This window comes from Nycticebus coucang, chromosome 11 (genome assembly GCF_027406575.1).
Source record: "Nycticebus coucang isolate mNycCou1 chromosome 11, mNycCou1.pri, whole genome shotgun sequence".
Lineage (NCBI taxonomy): Eukaryota > Metazoa > Chordata > Mammalia > Primates > Lorisidae > Nycticebus > Nycticebus coucang.
Window position 1 is genome coordinate 79,731,980 of NC_069790.1, and position 16,329 is coordinate 79,748,308.

General features: G+C 38.5%; 1 protein-coding gene across 1 annotated transcript in view; it reads right to left on the reverse strand.

The window, feature by feature from the left end:
- Positions 1-16,329, reverse strand: part of LAMB4 (laminin subunit beta 4) — a 116,461-nt gene that overhangs the window by 13,632 nt on the left and 86,500 nt on the right. The window contains 5 exon segments of the mRNA XM_053553419.1: positions 1,937-2,075; positions 4,083-4,290; positions 8,932-9,076; positions 12,549-12,752; positions 13,738-13,943. Of these exon segments, the coding sequence (XP_053409394.1) occupies positions 1,937-2,075; positions 4,083-4,290; positions 8,932-9,076; positions 12,549-12,752; positions 13,738-13,943 (902 nt within the window).

The following is a 16,329-nucleotide window of genomic DNA, read 5'->3' on the forward strand; positions in this document are numbered from 1 at the left end:
ATTATCTGCTGTTCCTCACATCCAGATTCTGTTGTTCATTATTTCTGATGATGCTTGTTTAAGTAATTTGTTTCTTTATGTATTGGGGGGAAAGTTTTGCAGCCTAGCTTTTAAGGTCATTCCTTTGGAGGGGATTTTTGTTTGCCTATGTCAGGTATCTGGGAACCTCCAAACCAGGACCATTTCAAATGACATTTTTAGCTTGGGTTTTTGGGATCACCCAAGTAGTGTGAATTCTAGTCCCAAACTTACATGAGAGCCAGCTTGTGGTTAGCAAAAAATCTTAGTGGAGACTATTCTCCTACCCAGAGGCAAGTTTCTCTATTTTGTGTGTGTGTGTGGTGGGGTGAGGGGGATGTGGGGGGTGGAATTTAACATTTGACTGAGGCTTTTGCCTTTTGTGATCCCAGCTCTATGCAGGGATCTTGGTCCCTCCCTGCATGGGGTTTGATTTCTGTCATGTATAGTGACCATCACACCCGAAGCACTAATACCCCAGGAATTGGCAAAAGCTAATCATCAGGCCAGTATTGTCAGGCCAGTATTTGATCACCGGTCATTTTTGACCTCTGAGGATATTCTAAATTTCTTACTAATTCATCTCTGCATTAAGAAAAGATTTAAACAGCTAACATTTCTAGGTTGTTTTTTTTCCTACTAGGTGGGTTCCTTAAGGTATTAGTCCACCATATTTTTAGACATGGAAGTCCCTTCTTGTGCCCTTCAGAATATGTGAGAGTTTTCCTGGAGAAGGAGCCTGCAAACCTTTTCTGTAAAGGGCCAGATAGTAAATATTTCACACTTTGTGGTCCGTACAATCTGGGTTGCAACTCTGTGTCATGATGGCACGAGAGCAGCCATGGACAGTGTGGCCTGTGGACATATTTTGCTGACACTCATACTAGACTCTAGCAGGGGTGTCCAACATTCTTTTTCTCTGCCATACATTGGAAGAAAACAATTGTCTTGGGCCACTCATTAAATACGCATATACTAACGAAAGCTGATGAGCAAAAGAAAAGGTCGGTCATCCTTTTCATGGTATCTCACACCACAGATAAGCAAAACAGTCCTCACTAAATCAGCATGTGGCTTGTGGGGCTGCAGGTTGATTATCTTGTTGCTATCTGCTTTTCTTCTTGAGATGCCTGTGGTAAATAGCACAGCTCTAGAAAACACAGCTGGAGACTAGGAGCTGAGTGACTCACAACCTGTCGGGAAGGAGATATGACAGAGGATGGAGCCTTGGAGGATGAGACTTCACTCATAGGATTCAGGGCCTGCTCTGTCCTCCAACTCCAGTCTTTTTCTCCCTGGTCTACCATGTGGGTCAGTCCAGGGTCTTGTTCTCGCGGAACTCTGGATGCGACATGTTCTTTGGGGTGAGATGTTCTTTCAGTTTTAGAGTACACTGCTGAGATTTTGTGCAAACATAGTTATAAAACCCTGCAATCATGACTGTTTTTCCTTGGTTTGTGAGCTTTTAGAACATTCTTCCTTTTCCTATTGTCAGAAGGGATGAGCCCCGGCCTCCTATCTTCCATTAATTAGCTGCGTGACTGTGAGTGAATCCCACTTAATCTCCCTGAGGTTTAGTTTCCTATATAAGCCAGTAAAGGATGTAGGTGGTACCTGCCAGGTGGTACCTGCCTTGGTGAGACCCCAGAATTGGTTGCAATCAATGAAATGATGCTTGGGAGGGCTCTGTAGAACATTAATTAAATGGATAATACTGCCAACATTAATATAGCAATACTGCTAACATTAATGTAGAACATTAATTAAATGCATAACACTGTCATAATCTTATTTCATCCTCAAAATAATCTCATCAGACAGGCAAGGAGAGTATGAGATTGGTATACACAAAAACCACTGTGCTGTTTCCACCCTCAGAACCTATTTCAGGTTAGTTTCGAGGAAGACAGAGAAATACCTGCAGCATGTTCTTTCTGATTTCTGTCATCTCAGCCGTCAGCTGTGTGATGGTAGAGTTTGCTTGTCCTTGAGTGATGCGAGCTTGTTGCAATTTGTTCAACACTTTGTCAAGATTTAATAGAACACTTGCTGACTTCCTAAGGTAGGGTATTAGCATATTAAATTAGATAAATATACAATTATTCACTTTTTTCACTTTGAGAGAGTTCATTCTACTCAACCAAAAACTTCACTGAATTATTTATAAATTTAAATTATTCTGAAGCAAGGGAAAGTGCTGAGGTCTTTATTTTGAGGTAATTATATTTAAATGCAAAAAAAAAAAAACCCATATATACACAGACATACCTAGTAGATACAGATTTCACCGGATATGGAAATTAAGGATAGAGGTCTTGTTTTTTTTTTTTTTGATTTGTCATCAGCAGAGGGGTCTGGGGGATATAACCATCAAGCTTTGCACATTTCAGTTCCCTAATTTTCTCAAATGTAAGCAATAGTCTGTAAATCCTCATTGGAGTGCAGGGAGGGGGTGGGAGGATGGACAGCCAAGAGGCCCCACGGAAAGCAGAGAGAGGGGCATTTTCAGGCTGTGTTTATTCAGGGTTATTTAAGCTTCACTGACATTCCAGCCACTCAGGGGCCCAGTCAGAGGTTAAAATCACAAGCATTCCAAGTGATGCAGTCCATTTTGCAAAAATGAACTCACCTCATGTCAACATTCACCAGATACTTGGATCTATGGGCTTGAAAACACCTTGAGAAGAATGTTCTGAGGGAGTGAAATATTACACAGAGCTTTGCAGAAGCATCATTTAAAATGCTTGTGTCCAGAGCAGAATTAGCTAAATCACAAATTATTCTCTTCCCCACCCAGCCCATCCTCTCCTCCCCATGGAAATCTTTTCTCTTTCAAAACTTCAGGAGCTTTCCCTCCTGACAACACAATCCCCCCCAGCATTTCATTTCTGTAAAATCCCAACATTCCTGGGGCACCAGTGTCCATTTCTTCTATTCTCTACCACATCTTTTTACTGTATTCTTATTTTCTCTTTATATTTTCATTGAACTGCTTATCATAAAAATTTAGAAAATACTAAAAAAAAAAAGAAAAGGAAAAATGTGATGAAGGGGAAAATTTAGCAGTAATCCTGCCACCTTTAAGATATTCTAGCATTTTTGTCCTACAAACTATTTTCTTTTCATGAGCTAGATTCTCTTCCATGTATAATCTGTTACCTATTTTTAAAAGCATAAATATTACACCATAAGAATATACATGTTATTAAAAATCTTTTGTCAACATCATTTTTAATCACTTGTGATTACACTGCAATTCCTTAATTTTCCTAGTTTTAAATATTAAACTAGCAGGGTTGGACTTTTGGGTGAGTCTGGTGCACTTCATTTGTGGAAGTTGATGACAGTCAGTGAGGGGTGACTCAGGTCTCAACTCTCCCGAGCTTCCAACAATAATAGTGGGTGTTGATGTTACCACCCTCCAACTGACCCTGTAACCTGACCCACAGCACCCCATGCTCATAAAAACATCAATGTGGCTTTTCCTTTTTGCTTGGCTAAGTAAGCGGGGCAGGAAGAGTTAAGAATAACATTAACTGTACATCATGCATATCGTTTTAGTCTCGTATTATTCCTGGGGCACTGGTGTCCTTTATTTCTATTCCCTACCATCATATCTTTTTTACTATATATAGTCTTTTTAAAAAATTTTACATTTTCAAAGTACTGTTTATTATATAGTAAGCTTGAAAAGTACCAAAAAATAAGTAACAAACAGAAAAATACAATAATATACTAATATTCCAAACACCTGCTAAAATATTGTTATGTAATTGGTATATGGCATTTATTGATGTGCAGTGGTAGACGGAGGTATTAGACCACTGGAAAGGCATGTGGAGTATAAGGGGAGCTGGGAGCAGGGAGCAAGCACCCCTGCACACCGCTGCCCAGCTGCACAGCTTCCCAGGCACTTCGAAAGAGAGCTTAGCCCTCATTTGGATACTGAACTATTAGAAGGTAATTTCATTTGAACATTATAGTTCCCTAGGCAAATACTGTTCAGATGGCCTTTCGGCAGACGGTCTGTTAGAGCAAGATAAGAATATTAATACTGCACTTACTCAGCTACTTTGCCCTTTACCAAAAGCTTTTGGGCTCCATCTGCTGCTGCATTTCGTCTGTTCTCATCTGTCCTGTGGTCCTCACAGAGGTGCGTAAGTTTCCTTATTTTGTCAAATTCATGGGTTAGATTTTGCCATGTTTCCAGTAGGTGAATGTCAAATACATCTTTTGCAACCTTCTCTATGTCTTCTGGAGGCACACTTTCCTCTTAAATAAGAAGGTGAGTTTTAGGTAATCATATCCCAATAATGAACACTGTACCTTATAAATATAACCACTGTGAATTGCAAGTCAAGTGCACTTGCCTTTGATTATGTGTCCCTAGAAAATAGCAATTCAATTGTATGTGTCCCATAGACTCTTCTTCATCCTCAACCGTCCTTCTCTCTGGAAGGAATACTTCTTGTGTAGGGCTGAATACTTGCTGAACAAATGCTTGTTTGAAAAATAAAAAACTAAAGACTTGGAATATTAGGTATGTTCTACAAAAATTCCTTCTAGGAATTATTTATTATAAATACAGATTCAAAGGCAACTAAACAATTTAGATGCCTGTCATTAAAATGTAAACATAATGAATGAGACGGTGGGGAAGCACTGGGGTTGAAGTCCACAAATCTTGACTCTGATCCTCTGTTAAATCCTCACAATTTTTGTTCATCTGGATGACTATACTGATGCTACTCCTCCTCCAGGGCTTACTTGGAGATAGGATCGAGACAATACAGAGTAAATATTGTGTGAATAAGATTTCATAAGAAAGTTTTAAATACTTCCATTTCCTGCTATTTGGAAAAATGACATTGGCCCCCACTGAGAACTGAAGTACTAGATGGATTGCTAGAGTTTGGAGCAAGGGCCATTTGTCACTCTCTCGCTGCTTACTGAATACCCATTCTGCCCAAGGCACACCGTGCAGTCCCATAGGGAAAATCAGACCTGCACTAGACTTGGATCTTATCCTCAAGGGGTTTACTATCGAGTGAGGAACTGGAAGTTAGTACTTCAAATACGGACCATATATTATGGGAACAGATGTGATAAATATAAGGCAAAATGCTATGGGGTTCAGAGGAAGGACTTCAGGCAGGCAATTACACTGGGCCTTGGAGGACAGCAGATAAAATTTGTGGAGACTGTGAGGTATGGGGAGGTATCAGAGGCTTTCTAAGCTGAGGGAATTGCAGAAGCAAAAGCTCAGGGTGGTACAAGAAACAGCACCTGGGTCGCTCCTGATAGGAAAGTGGCGTGTCTAATTGGGAAGAGTGGAAATTTGGAAAGGCTGGGAGCAGATAACAGGAGTCTCTGGATTTGAGGGCAAGGAACTGAAACAAAGTAACAAGAATTTTTTATGAGTAAGGTAAAACCTTATTTATTTGATTTATTTTTTATTTTTTTTTGAGACGGTCTCTCACTGTGTTGTCCCTGGTAGAGTGCCCTGGCGTCTTTAGCTCACAGCAACCTCTAACTTTGGACTCAAGCAATTCTCTTGCTTCAGCCTCTCAAGTAGCTGGGACTACAGGTGCCTGCCACAACACCCAGCCATATTTTTTTAGAGATGGGGTCTCACTCTAGCTCAGGCTGGTCTCTGGCAATCCGCCCACCTCAGCCTACCCAAAGTGCTGGGATTACAGCATGAGCCACTGCACCTGGCATGAAAACCATATTTTAAACAGAATCAGGGTGTTGGCCCTTTAAAGAAATAGTAACTTTTTAATTAAAAAGGTTTTAGTAAAAAGTGAATTTCATTCAATCACTTATTCATCAAATATTCATTGGCATGTATTATGAGATTATAGATTAAAAAAATTTTTTTAATAAAAAAATTGTATTTACTTAGAAGCATTCAGAGTGTCAACAAAACAGCTGCAACTTTTTTTTTTTTGCAATTACAGAGTGGTATTCAGTTAACAGAACAACAATTATTTCATATAAGCTGCATCAGAGACAACTGAAGATGAAAAAACTACCATCCCCATATATAACTAATTTGTGCTGTGCACCAACAAGAACCTGCTTTAAATTTCCATGCCAATTTACAACCCCCATGCTGTACCAGGCAAGGTTAGTGGCTATTGAAAATACCACCAGGACAGGGCTATCTAAAGACACATTCGATAGTGTGTTAACTATGCAAAAAAAGACACTGTACAGTTTAAAAATAAATCTTACACAGCCTTACATTTCAATTTTTTTCTTTAAAAGGAGTGAGTTGTGTACAGGGGGGTTAAATGCTTTATAGACAAGAAAAAAATACTGCACTAGAACTAATTTGTTCATCATCATCTTCATCTTCCTCCTCCTCTTCATCCTCTTCGTCTTCCTCATCTTCCTCCTCTTCCTTCTTTTTTTTGATTTTTTCAGCCTTGGCGATTCCCTTTTTCGCTGCATCAGGCTTTCCTTTAGCTCGGTCTGCAGCAATATCCTTTTCGTATTTTTCCTTCAGCTTTGCAGCCTTCTTTTCATCAGGCTGCTTGTCCTCCGCAGCAGTGTTATTCCACATCTCCCCCAGCTTCTTTGCAACATCACCAATGGATAGGCTGGGATGTTCTCCTTTGATTTTTGGGCAATACTCAGAACAGAACAAGAAAAAGGCCGAAGGAGGCCTCTTGGGTGCACTGGGATCCTTGAACTTCTTTTTTGTTTCCCCTTTAGGAGGGATGTAGGTTTTCATTTCTCCTTCATAACAGGCCTTGTTCGCCTTTGCCGTATCTTCAGATTTTCCTTTCTCTTTAGCAGACATGGTCTTCCGCCTCTCTGAGCACTTCTTAGAAAACTCTGAGAAGTTGACTGAAGCATCTGGGTGCTTTTTCTTGTGCTCCTCCCAACAAGTTTGCACAAAGAATGCACATTGTGACATTTTGCCTCTCGGCTTCTTAGGATCTCCTTTGCCCATGTTTAGTTATTTTTCCTCAGCGAGGCACAGAGTCACCCAGTGCCCGTCCGGCTCTCACTTGCCCCGGCGCTGTCTCTATGCAGCTCAATGTACTTGATTAAAATTTTTATATGTACAGAATTTTCAGGAGAAGAAACACTTAAGACATATTAAAAATGCCTCAGTTAATAAGGCACTTAGATTTCAAGGAAAATGTTAAGATGGTCAAGGAAGGGCTCAATAGTGAATTTAAACACTTATTTGTCAAATGGTTATTGGCATTTATCATGAGATTATAGAGTCTATTCTCCATACTTTTTTATAGGTTATATAATTCAAATTTTTATATGCAGAGCTTTCAGGAGAAGTGACACAAAGGCATATTAACACATACCTTTTTTAATATAGTGCATTCAGATTAAAATATTAAGGCGGTCCAGGAAGAGTTGAATAGTATGGACCCATCTCAATCTAATGATATTTTATTTGGGCTTTATAGCCAGGAAAAGGGAAGAAGCAAGGGGTAGGTGAAGAAGACTGCAGGACGTGAAAGCTTCCTGGGCACCAGCTCTCAGAACCTGGTGCAGTAAACAGTTACTTGTGTGGAAAAGAATTTTTCACTATGCCTAGTTGTAATAATAGTTCTCTGTGCCCCTATTAATAATCTGAACACATTTTTTTTTCAGTCCTTCAGGTTAACAAAAGTAAAGTTTTTAGTAGAAATGTTATTTAGTAACAATGAAGACTAATAAGAGAGCAGAGCCTATGACCCGTAAACGAGGCAGAAAGCAGGTCACGCAGACCCTATTCCACCATGACTGTATTTCACCATTTTTTATGCAACTACTTCGGCAATTTTGATTTTGTTTTTGTTTGGGTGATTGAATTGACTTGTATCTATGGAAATAGCTGAAGTATTTCTCAATCCAACCAGTTCCTGGATGTGGGGCCAGTTAGTACTAATTCATGTGACTAACTCATTGAAAATTTGCCTTTGAATAAGCAAACAAAAATGTCCAGTAAACTGATTTCACATACCCCCAACTCATTTTTACTAATTATTTTGTTCAAAGGTCATTTCTGCCTAATTTTTTTTATCTTGAAAATCAGGACTAGAAGCTGCCAATATAATTTCCAGAAACACTGAGATAGAAGAAAAAGAATACTTAGAGACAGGGATCTCTTACGTATATTAAATAGATTAATGAAGTGATTGCAGAGATTGTAATGGATGATCCAATTGTCAATTAATCCATGGAGAGAGTGTTAAATTATTGAGTTTGGAAAATGATTATGGAAAAGAAAGCCTCTTAAGAGAAATTCCTAACTATATTATTTGCAGAGAGTAAAGTTTTGGGTCAGTTTCCAGCTGCAGTATTTGATTTTTATCTTTAATAATTCTCTAGAGTTTAAAACAAACCTTTCCCCAAACAAAACATAATAAATAATAAATCAAACAGTTTCTTTTGGTCAGTCACAGAGAGCCAACAAAAGAGCACTTGGAGAATAGTCAGTAACAGTTAATAATCAAGTTTTTATATAACTGCCTCACTATAGTATTTTATATACTCACGAAACTTTGGCATATTTTGACCTCATTTCATCTCTATCAGCAATGACAATAAATTACGATACTGATGTTCCGGAATCTGATAGAGTCATAATGCTGAATTTTCCTTTTTAAAAAATAATAAAGTAACTTTAAACACAAAGTTCATGTGTTTGGAATTTTAACTAAATTCTAGGATTTATTACCAAACTAATCTTATCCAGAGAGCCATAATTTTTTGGCACAGCGTTGGTATTTTGAGATTTTTCTCAGTAAGAAATTTAACACCAAAGGGTACATCATTTTTCTGGTTTAGGCATGTCATTTCCAATTAATGTAATTTGGAATTGGTTATGATTTTTGAGTATACATTAAAAAAAAAAAAGAAACAAAACTAGCCCCAATATATAATTTTTTAAATTACCTAACAAAAAGTTTTTCCCTTTTTTGATTAAAAGAGTCATATTTTCTCCTTCAGGTTCACTTTGGTTTTTTATATTTCCCACCTTCTCATTTAGCTGTAAGGCATAGTGTTTGGAGATTTCTGCCAGTTTAGTTATATTTTTGATCTGGAATAAAAACATAAAAAATAAAAAAATAACAACAACATACAACTATTAGGCATGTTTTATGGTGTTTAATTATGTAGCTAGACCAAAAATTATCACTAAAAACTAAATAGACATCTAGATCAACCATAAATTCATTTTAAAGGACTCTTTGATGAAGTGATTATCATTTGTTTTCATTACCATGTTTTTTTAATAGCATGAATTTATCTTTCAGAACATTGTTAGTGATCAAAATTATTTGAAAACAATATTGACCTTGTACTAATGAACTTTTCTGATATAAGTGTAAAACACAAATCTTTTTTTTAAAAATGAACCTTTAGCATTCTATGATATCAAAAACTTGTATAGGAATTGCTTAGGACTACTTGTCTGCACCAGTCTTCACGTTTAATGGCTTGAGAGCATTTTCTTTTCTATAAGTTAAAACGGTTACTCATAAAACAAAAAAAAATTCCTCAAATTCAAGTAATGTACTTTTCTTTGAAAGCTAACAAGACAGCATTCCTCCTCTTAGTAAATGAACTTGAACTGAGGGTGGGCTACAAAGATAAATTCTAAACACTTTGTACAGTTGGTGAAGGAATGATAGGACTAACAGCCCTGCAAACTCCAAGTGCAAATTCCTCATTGTGTGATTGAGAAAGGTCATGGACTTTTTCTTGGGATTCCAACAATCTAGAGAGAGAGAGAAGAAAACCCCAGAAAGCAATAGGACAATATTGCCAACAAGCTGAGCTTTATTGAATAAATTAATTGTGACAGAAGTAGGGCTAATTAGGTTCAAACATAATTAGAAAAAAAACTCCTTTTATTTCCCCACAAAAGGAGTTTGCTTAATTTGAACCATACAGATTTTGTGGAAAAGGATTTAAATTATAGTCATTTGGCAAATGATAAAACAAGAAAGAAGTATTTACATGATTAGAAATGTGTATCTTAATTTTTTTGAGTTGATCCTTAATTCTCTAGAACTTTCTTAACTTTAAAATGGATAGCAGTAGGAGAGAATGGATAGCAATAAAATGAGAATTCCAGAAATAAATACACTAGTCAGGAAAGCATCAAGTGATACGGATGAAATCTCAGTGTAGATTAGCTGATACCATGTTCAGAAAGAAAGGGATTGCTAAATTACTTCACTCTTAAAACATCTCTCTGCAATCCATTTTCTGTCACGACTGACTCCTGAGAATTCTCTCACAATCTCTTCTGGCACTCTGCCCCCTCCTAATCAAGAGGGAACTAGCACACCATTTTATCAACATGACAGCCCCTCTCATCCTTTTCTAGTTCTCCTCTGATGTGTTGATTAAACCAGAGTTTGCTAATATGGATTTCAGGGGTTATCTTTTAAGACTGATAACTTAATGCCATTATTAACTTAATAGTATAATCAAGTGGTAATCAGAACTTAAGAAATGGGGTGAGGGTTTTTTTTTTTGAGAAGAGTCAGTCTAGTAGTTTAAACTTACATTAAACAATTAAGGACTGTTTTAATCCCTGGGATGTAAGACCAGGATTTGCCTTGGTTATATTCATTGCTGTGGTTTCAACCAGATCAATGCCGCACATAGTAGGTACTCAGTGAATATTGTTAAAGCAATGCAGAATCAAATGCAAGGGAAAGATGATGCAGAAGATGGAATTGTGACCATGTAAGTCATTTTCAATATTTGACATGTATAGGGATTTTCTCCGGCTTGACTAATCAGGTGCTTGTTCCAGAACTTGGACTCTGCAGCCAATGGACAAGGGCACAGCGAATGTGTGTGTGTGTGTGTGTATCTCAGTTATGGCCACACTCATTCCCAAGCATGGCCCTCTACACTTCTCTTAATCCTGAGACCCAGATGTCCTTACGTATATTTCCTTTTTGATCAGGAGTTGGCTTTTATTGCTTGCAAACAAGGATCCTGACATAACAGTCATCACACACTGGTAAAATATTCAGCTCTTCAAAAGCTTTTTCTTCTTTGTCAGAGATTCTATATGTATTGTCAAAAAGGAACAGATTGGGGAGCATGTCATTATCTTCTTTTTTTTTTTTTAGTTTTTGGCCGGGGCTAGGTTTGAACCTGCCACCTCCAGCATATGGGACCAGCGCCCTACTCCTTGAGCCACAGGCACCACCCATCTTCTTTTCAAACTCACAGACTACAATGCATTCTCACAAAACAGCCAAAGAAAACTTGATACTTAAAAATGACATTCATTTATAAATGACCAGGATAGTAAATGAAATCAATTCAATTTTTTTAGATTAAATTATAAGGTAGTTAAATGGGGTTTTTTGTTTGTTTTTTTGAGACAGAGTCTCACTTTGTCACCCTCAGTAGAGTGCCATAGCATCATAGCTCACAGCAACCTTAAACTTGGGCTCAAATGATTCTCTTGCCTCAGCCTCCCAAGGAGCTGGGACTACAGGTGCTAAGGTAGTTAAATTTAAAACAACTTTATCTTACATCCACATAGGAAGGAATTCAAAGCATAAAGGTCTGTACATATTATATGTGTGTAATATTCTTGCTAAACTATTTTCTAACACTAAATTCTAACCTTACAACTTGTACATTTAGAATTTCAAATGTACCCTGAATTTATGAAACATTATTTTTTTGAGAAATCCATAGTTTTCAAACCTTTAAGGCCAGGCATCTTGATGTTTCTATGTAGTGCTTATTGTAGAAAAAACATGTCCACACAAGTGTATGACCTATAATAATATACTGTGAGTTCTCTCTGTTCTCTTTCTATCTCTCTTCACACACACACACACACACACACACACACACACGGGTTTGCCCTGCACAGGTTTACTTCTATGTGGATATTTTTCAATAAAAACCACACCATGTGTGCCTGCCTGCTCCGCCTCCCTTCCGCTTCCTGTCTCTTCCTGTCTCCGCCTCCCCGAGGCAGCAATACAAACCCCTTTTTGTCCCTGTCCTCCTCAGCTTACTCAATGTGAAGACGATGACGATAAAGATCTTTATGATGATTTATTTCTATGAAATGAATAGTGAATATATTTTCTCTTCCTCATGATTTTCTTAGTAACATTTTCTCTCTTCTGTCTTACTTTATGGTGAGATTAGCGTATGTAATACATATAACATGCAAAATAGGTGTTGATTGACTTTAAGTTATTGGTAAGGCTTCTAGTCAACAGTAGTTATGTTTGGGGGAGTCAAAAGCTGCATATGAATTTTTGACTGTGTGTATGTTGGGGGTTTGGTACCCCTGACCCCCATGTTGTGCCAGGGTCAACTGTATACATATATAGTTTACACACAATTATTCTAAATCTATTTCTAAATCTACATTTATATTTGTATTTTATCTGGTTATTTCCAGGTATAAGAACACCTAATATCTAGACTCTGTCACGTTAAATGGCAGTTTTATAAATTTTATCTTGTTTCTTTATTGCTATAACTTCACAAATAAAGCAAGAGAAGAAATATACCTGATTCTTCAACCCATGAACCTGGCTGTTCAAATTATGAGTCACATTTTCTGCTTCCTGGGCCTTTTGGAGAGCATTCCTTGAGAGGGCCAGGGAGCCCTGGCAGCTGGGACCATCACAGGGCCTGTGCCCCTCGGGGGTTGTGCAGAGGGCGCCACCACAGGGTGAGACAGCGCACAGCAAGTTCCCTGGATCTCCGCATACCTTATAGGAGAAATGATTTATGTTAAAGAGCAACTTGTGGGCACATTTGTTTCTACCACCACCCAGGCATGGTGAGGTGTTCATGCTTAGTACATGGGGATGATCTATCAAATGTTTTCTAGATAACAAATATCTAACTTTTATCACTATTGTACCAATGTGTCTTTTTTTCTTCCTCCCTCTCTCTCTCTCTTTCTTTCTTTCTATTTTTGTTTCTGACCTCATTATTCCCATAACATCTCATGTTTATATTCATTGAGGGTACAAAGAACATATTTATAGATTTTTGAGAGTTCTTTTGGAAAATAGCTAAATATGTAGGATTTCCAAGTAAATTTTAGTTTGTTCTTTTGTAATAGAATTACCTTTAACTTATAATGAGGCAGAGAGGAGGAAATGTCCATTATCTGTACCATTTAGGAAATGGTTAATAATATAACCAAATCAAACTACACTCTTCCTCTTTGATTTTGATCGAAGCTTGACTTAAGAAATAAAAACATTATTAATTACACAGTATATAACAGAACATATACATTGCATATATTTATTTTATTTTATTTTATTTTAAGATAGAGCCTCAAGTTTTCACCCTGGGCAGAGTGCTGTGGCATCACAGCTCACAGCAACCTCCAACTCCTGGGCTACAATGATTCTCCTGCCTCCACCTCCCAAGTAGCTGGGAGTACAGATACCCACCACAACACCCGGCTATTTTTGGTTGCAGCCGTCATTGTTGTTTGGCAGGCCCAGGCTGGATTCGAACCTGCCAGCTCAGGTGTATGTGGCTGGCACCTTAGCCACCTGAGCCACAGATGCCAAGCCTACACTGCATATATTTATATGTACAGACATATATTTGTCATTTGTATACTTATATAAATATAAAATATATAAAAATGTAAGATAGGGGTATACAGTTGAAAAAGTCTGTATACTAAGTAGAAACCACAAACACTTTTATTAAAACATCACAAATATTTACCTTTTCTTTTAATATTTGGATATCTGGTATCTTAATTTGCTTTAATTTTTCCAGTGACCAGTTTCCTTTTAAGGTCAGTGTATCTAAGATAGTAAGTGAGTCATTCCTGGTATTTTCAGAGTTATTTAGGATGAAACTAGTCTCACTGGTTTTCTTTTCAGCAGATGATGATATGCGATAATACTTCTTGATGTTTTCTGAGGCGTCTACATTAACACAAATTGAGGTAAAGTAAATTTTGTGAAAAAATGGACTTATATATTAACAATCAAGGTAGTTTGCAATTTGGCTACTACCTTGGTCTTAGTGATCACTATACAATTTCAATATCTTCTTCCTTGAATTGCATGTAATGGAGAAGGATTAGAGGGGGTGTAACAGACGTGGATCTGACAGATACGGAGCCCTGAGAGTTCAGTCCACAGACACGGGGTGGGTCCTGAGGGGGTGTAACAGACGTGGATCTGACAGATACGGAGCCCTGAGAGTTCAGTCCACAGACACGGGGTGGGTCCTGAGGGGGTGTAACAGACGTGGATCTGACAGATACGGAGCCCTGAGAGTTCAGTCCACAGGCATGGGGTGGGTCCTGAGGGGGTGTAACAGACGTGGATCTGACAGATACGGAGCCCTGAGAGTTCAGTCCACAGGCATGGGGTGGGTCCTGAGGGGGTGTAACAGACGTGGATCTGACAGATACGGAGCCCTGAGAGTTCAGTCCACAGGCATGGGGTGGGTCCTGAGGGGGTGTAACAGACGTGGATCTGACAGATATGGAGCCCTGAGAGTTCAGTCCACAGGCATGGGGTGGGTCCTGAGGGGGTGTCACAGACGTGGATCTGACAGATACGGAGCCCTGAGAGTTCAGTCCACAGGCATGGGGTGGGTCCTGGCTTCACTCTTTACCACCTGAGGATGTCCTTGAGCAAATTAGTTAATCTAGATTTTGTTTCTTCATCTGCACGTTGGTAAAAATATGTGAGAATCGAGATAATCTGAAAATATTCTGAGAAATGTTTCACAAATCTAAAGTATTAATTATGAATACCTGTCTAAACTCAAATATGATCAACCAACTAAGATCACTTAACTCTTGAGAGCAGCAATTTATAAACTTCTGCAAAGGCCACAGAATTAATATTTTAGGACATAGCATTTGTTGCAACTACTCACCTCTGCCAGGTGGGATGAAAGCAGCACAGACAGTATGGGGATAAAGATGTGAGGTTATGTTCTAACGTTCCCTCGGCATTTACAAAAACAGGTTGTGGGCAGGACTTGCCCTCAGGCTGCAGTTGCTGACTCCTGATCGGAGGCTGCTGCCCGTTGCTAAGGGAAGCTAACTGAGTGCTTCTATGTGCCTGTCTTACATTGCCCATCAAGTTTTCTTTTTTTTTTTTTTTTAATTAAATCATAGCTGTGTACGTTAATGCGATCATGGAGCACCTTATACTGGTTTTATAGACCGTTTGACACATTTTCATCACATTTCCTTAATCCTCACAAAATACCATGAAATGCACAATAGTATGCTCATCTTCATTTTACCAATAAGGAAAACCGAGGCTCTGAGGACGCGAGTTATTTGTCTGGGGTCTCATTGATGGTAAGAGATAAAGCCAGGATTTCAGCACACACAGTTTCATTCTAGAGCCTGGCACTTCTCCACATTTCCTATGTTTGCTTAAAATGCAAATTTATGGAAGTAATAGGTTCTGCTTGGATGTAAATTATCATGAATTAGGCCTTTAAACTCTACGTCTATATTTTAGGAACCAGAGGCTTAGGGCTGGATCTTTATTCCCTGCATTACCACAATTCAGGCGTGAGACAACTACACCTCGTCTTTTAAACTTCCCTGGTTGGCACACTACCGTATTCTTAATATATCATGTTTCTTGTTTATCATAAAAAAATCTTCCTGTTGCTCTGAATAACTTTATTTATCTCCATCCTGTGAAGTCCTATTCAATTGCCACCTACTCCCCGAAGCCTTTCCTAACAAACCCAGGAAGAACTCAGCTCTTGCCCCTCTGTTTATGAGGCAGCTTAAATCTGCTCTACCACAGTCTTACTGCTGTTCAGGGTTGTTTATATTCTTACCTCCCCGTTATACTGGAATAACTCAAGGGCACGGGCTTGCTATATTCATCTCCCTGTTGCTATAGCACAATGTCAGGCATTGAAAAACTCAGTAATAGCTGTTGGACCGCAAATTTGAGAGGATTAGCATAGGGCAGTTTTACTTTACCTGGCGTGGTGAAACCTCTGATAGCTCCCGAGTTCGTTCAGTGGGTACTTTCTACCAGGTAAGGAATCAGCATAGATTGTTTACTCTTTCCATGGCATTTTTGAGCATCATCAATAGATCTTTGCTAGGATTTATTTAGCATTCCTTCAGGGCAATTAGGTATTCCTAATATTTGGAAGTGGATAACCTGTTCCTGCCAAGGGAGGCAACACTGAGTTTATTCTCACCTAACCATCTAATCATGGGTTAGGTGTGATAAAACTCAGTGTTCCCTCTCTTGGTAGGAACAGGTTGTCTACTTCCAAGTGTAACAGGGATGTCATCTTAAACAGGAGACGAGC